We start from the raw sequence: 3,433 nt of genomic DNA, 5'->3' as shown, positions 1-3,433 counted from the left end.
GGAAGATGGCAGGAGGGAGGGGCTACTATATTTGGGCAAAAATGGCCGCTCCCAGACACTTTTTTTATGGACAGTAGGCTGTCAGGAAAGGAAAGGACTACAGGCTGGATTTGAACCCTGCTCGCCTGCGTCAAGGACTAAGGCCTCCATACATGGGTCGTGTGCGATAACAGGACTTTTCCTTTAAAGGTCAACATAACCCATTCTTTCCCTCTGATCAAAAGCAATTTAAACCTTAAAAATGATTGAGGAAGCCTAAGAAGTAAAATATCTCGGTGTCCACCTAGATTCTCATTTACAATTTAACAAGCATGTTAAGAAAATCTAACATGCAAACATTTAGAACGATCAAAGGCTCAGAAACCTTTTTTATTCCTCTTAGAACCACCGGTTCAGAAACCAATGGAGGGTCTGATGGGATCTGTACATAAAAGTGACCTCAGATCATCTGCATCACTGGTTCTGGTGTTTCTCATGACGACTCTCCTTTAATTTGCAATGAGTTTCAGTTTAATCTAGTTTGCTGACTAGTTAAGCCCGGTACCTTGTTTGCACCTTCTTTAATTACTATGCCAATATGTGACCAGTTAATTTCTCCGCTGTGAGATCAATAAAGCTCATCTAATCTAATCTAATCTAATCTACCATTGATCCAACCTTTGGCGGTACAAGTCTGAGCCTCTCAACTCTTCCTCCAGACCAGGGGTCACCAATGCAGTGCCTGTGGGCACAAAGGGGCCCTAACGGACCACATAGGGGTCCTAGACGTCTTCTGAAAACAGAACAGCTCACCAGAGGCTAAGTTTAAAATTATATTTTATTATTTTGTTCTTAATTAATCATGTATAGAGCATTTTATCATAGTAATCATATAGGGCACTCAAGTATTTACAGTAGTAGCCATTCAAAATTTCCCCTCTTGACGGGCCCTTGGCTGGTCCCTTACATTTCCTTTTTCAACATCAATCTTTGTACCAAAATATTCTGTCATGATTTGTGGACAGTAGTTCAGTGAAAGGGTGGAGTGAGTAAAATAAATACGCACGCCCAGGAAAAGGCCAGTGGCTGGCAGTTCAAGGGGAGTAGGTTGCCATTAGGCTGCTGTTTGACTGCAAAGGGCCACTTTCAATGGCTGCTACTGTATAGCGGTTTCAAAAATGACAATATCTAAAAGAAAACTAGAAGTTAAAAGAAAAAATAAACATATGTTTACTATGTATGAAGTTTAGGGGAACGTTGACCCCTCCAGATCATAGGCCAGTACTGGTAGCCATTCCTATGACTCAGTAGCCATGAAGTACACTCTTCTAGAGTTTGAGGTAGAGGTGCACCGATTGCAGGTTTCTGGTTGATCATCGATTTTTGATCTTTAAAAAGCGTGACATGTTGATTACCATTTTGTTTTGTTTTTTAAAATACAGACAAGGTCAGTTCTTATAAGATCACAAGACACCTTCAATATTTCAATCATTAATCAGCATCGGGGAAACTAGAAAACTTCTCAAATATCTGCCGAAAGTAAAGTTTAGAGCATTGGAAGCGGGTGTTTTTCAGACCTTTGCAGAGGAAATTAAGATCAGTTTCACATCTAAGCATCGGCCGATCTATCTGTGCATTCTTAATAAGGAACTTTATTCTTGAGGCTTGTGCATATTTTGTACCATAATTTTTCCTTCAATAAACTTTCTGCCAATACTCTGAGATGCAGCTCACTGGGAACAGTCAGCTACATCAAGCTTCAGTCACATTCTCTATCCGTTTTACATTTTGAACTAAATGACTGAAAATGATCAGCTTAGCGATAATCTCTCCTTTACCAAGCATCAAATGTTAAACTTAATGGATAATTTTTGGACAACGTGTTAAAAAAGACACTTAAAGTCCAACCTTTATCTTTGTCCGTCTCCCCTTCTGCTTTACTTTGCTTCTCCAGGTCTTTTTTAAGCAGCTCGGGGTCGATTTGTGTCTTTAGGAGGGCAACAACTTCCGCCAGGTCATTTCTGGTCCTAAAGAGGAGAAAAATTAAAGATCAGTCGACAGATCTAGAAAATTCCTCATTCTTTGCATTCTTAGCCAGATCAACTAACAAACTGACCTGACGATGCACTTCCACGACCCCCCGTCCAAGTCGTCCTGCTCCTCCAGGTAAACGCGCACATTGTCATCTTGGTCCAGCTGAAACCAGTACATCTGTCCGTCCTTGTCCCGGCCGATCGGCTGCAGACGCATTTTCTCCGGATCTTCGTCATTGATGGCTGTTTTAAACTTCACGTTTTCGTCAAACTGGATCTCGCATAAATACTGGAGAGAAACGAAGAGGAGTTATGAAACAGACGACTAAAGGAGCTGCTGTAAATAAATTAATAAAATAAACTGAGCCAACTGACACCTGCTCATCTATTTATAGAAATTGAACAGTCACCTGGTGTTTCATCCACACGCCTTCCAAATGGGTTTTTAAAATTTCTAAAACATGTTTCATAATTATTTTTCCACAAATACTTTTTTGTTTTATAGCTGTGTAAACAAATAAAATGAGATTTAGAATTCCACTCTGCGGGAGTAATGCCACAGCAGGTAACCGTTTTTAGCCACGCCCCCTAATGGCTGGCATCATTGAAAACTAGAGGCTCAGAGCTTTCCAAGGAGGGGTCAGAGGTCATAATGCGACCATTTCAGGTAATGTAACCGGGATGTGTTACATAAACATGCTCTGTTATTCTAATTTTCTATTCAGTTTGGTGATATTATTGGTTAATTTCAATGAATCAACGGCTAAATCTCAGGAGCAAAGGCTTTTTCTTAGGCAGAAAGTCTCCAATAATCTAAATCAGCATATTTTTCTGACCAGATTCCCTTTATGATAAAAAAAAATGCATTTTTGTACTTCTGGCACTGTGCCAAAATCACATTTCCTCCTAGACCACTGTCCACTAAAACCTTTGTAGAACAAACATGCTTTGACTTATTCAGTCCAAATTTGCTTGACTTATAGTCAAGATGTGGATCTATAAAGTCTGAGGGTTAATCCAGAGTTTCAAATGGGCTTTTATGGTGTTTTGCAGGGTTTATTTTGGAAAAAAATTTGGTCAGGCTAAATATTTTAAATTTTTTCTGTGTTTAATTACCTATAAATAAGACACGGTGACATTTAATACAGTAGTTCTACCTGAAAAATATTCCTCAATGAATTTCTGTCACTGTTAGAAAGAGTGAGAGAACCTGGTCTAGTTTTTTGTTTCCACCCGGACCGCTAGCAGTGTGACACATGCTCAGAGTCGTTTTCTTCATTGTGGATATTTGTGTGTGTGATAAATAAAGTAATTGCCTTTTAGATAATAGTTTACTCTTTACCTGTTCTGAGTTAATATCATTATAGTGTAAATCAGTCATTTATACCATATTTATGCGTTTCCTGCTGTTCTGGTAAGCT

The 3,433-nt window shown here is 39.2% G+C and overlaps 1 protein-coding gene across 1 annotated transcript in view; it reads right to left on the bottom strand.

Annotated features, from left to right (window-relative positions):
* Positions 1-3,433, bottom strand: part of LOC107093072 (remodeling and spacing factor 1-like) — a 28,629-nt gene that overhangs the window by 14,698 nt on the left and 10,498 nt on the right. The window contains 2 exon segments of the mRNA XM_015387892.1: positions 1,888-2,006; positions 2,096-2,301. Coding sequence (XP_015243378.1) covers positions 1,888-2,006; positions 2,096-2,301 — 325 coding nt within the window.

Source organism: Cyprinodon variegatus, unplaced genomic scaffold (assembly GCF_000732505.1).
Source record: "Cyprinodon variegatus isolate N-32 unplaced genomic scaffold, C_variegatus-1.0 Scaffold406, whole genome shotgun sequence".
Classification (NCBI taxonomy): Eukaryota; Metazoa; Chordata; class Actinopteri; order Cyprinodontiformes; family Cyprinodontidae; genus Cyprinodon; species Cyprinodon variegatus.
The sequence above is the reverse complement of the archived record's forward strand: the minus strand, read 5'-3'. Positions and strand labels throughout refer to the sequence as shown.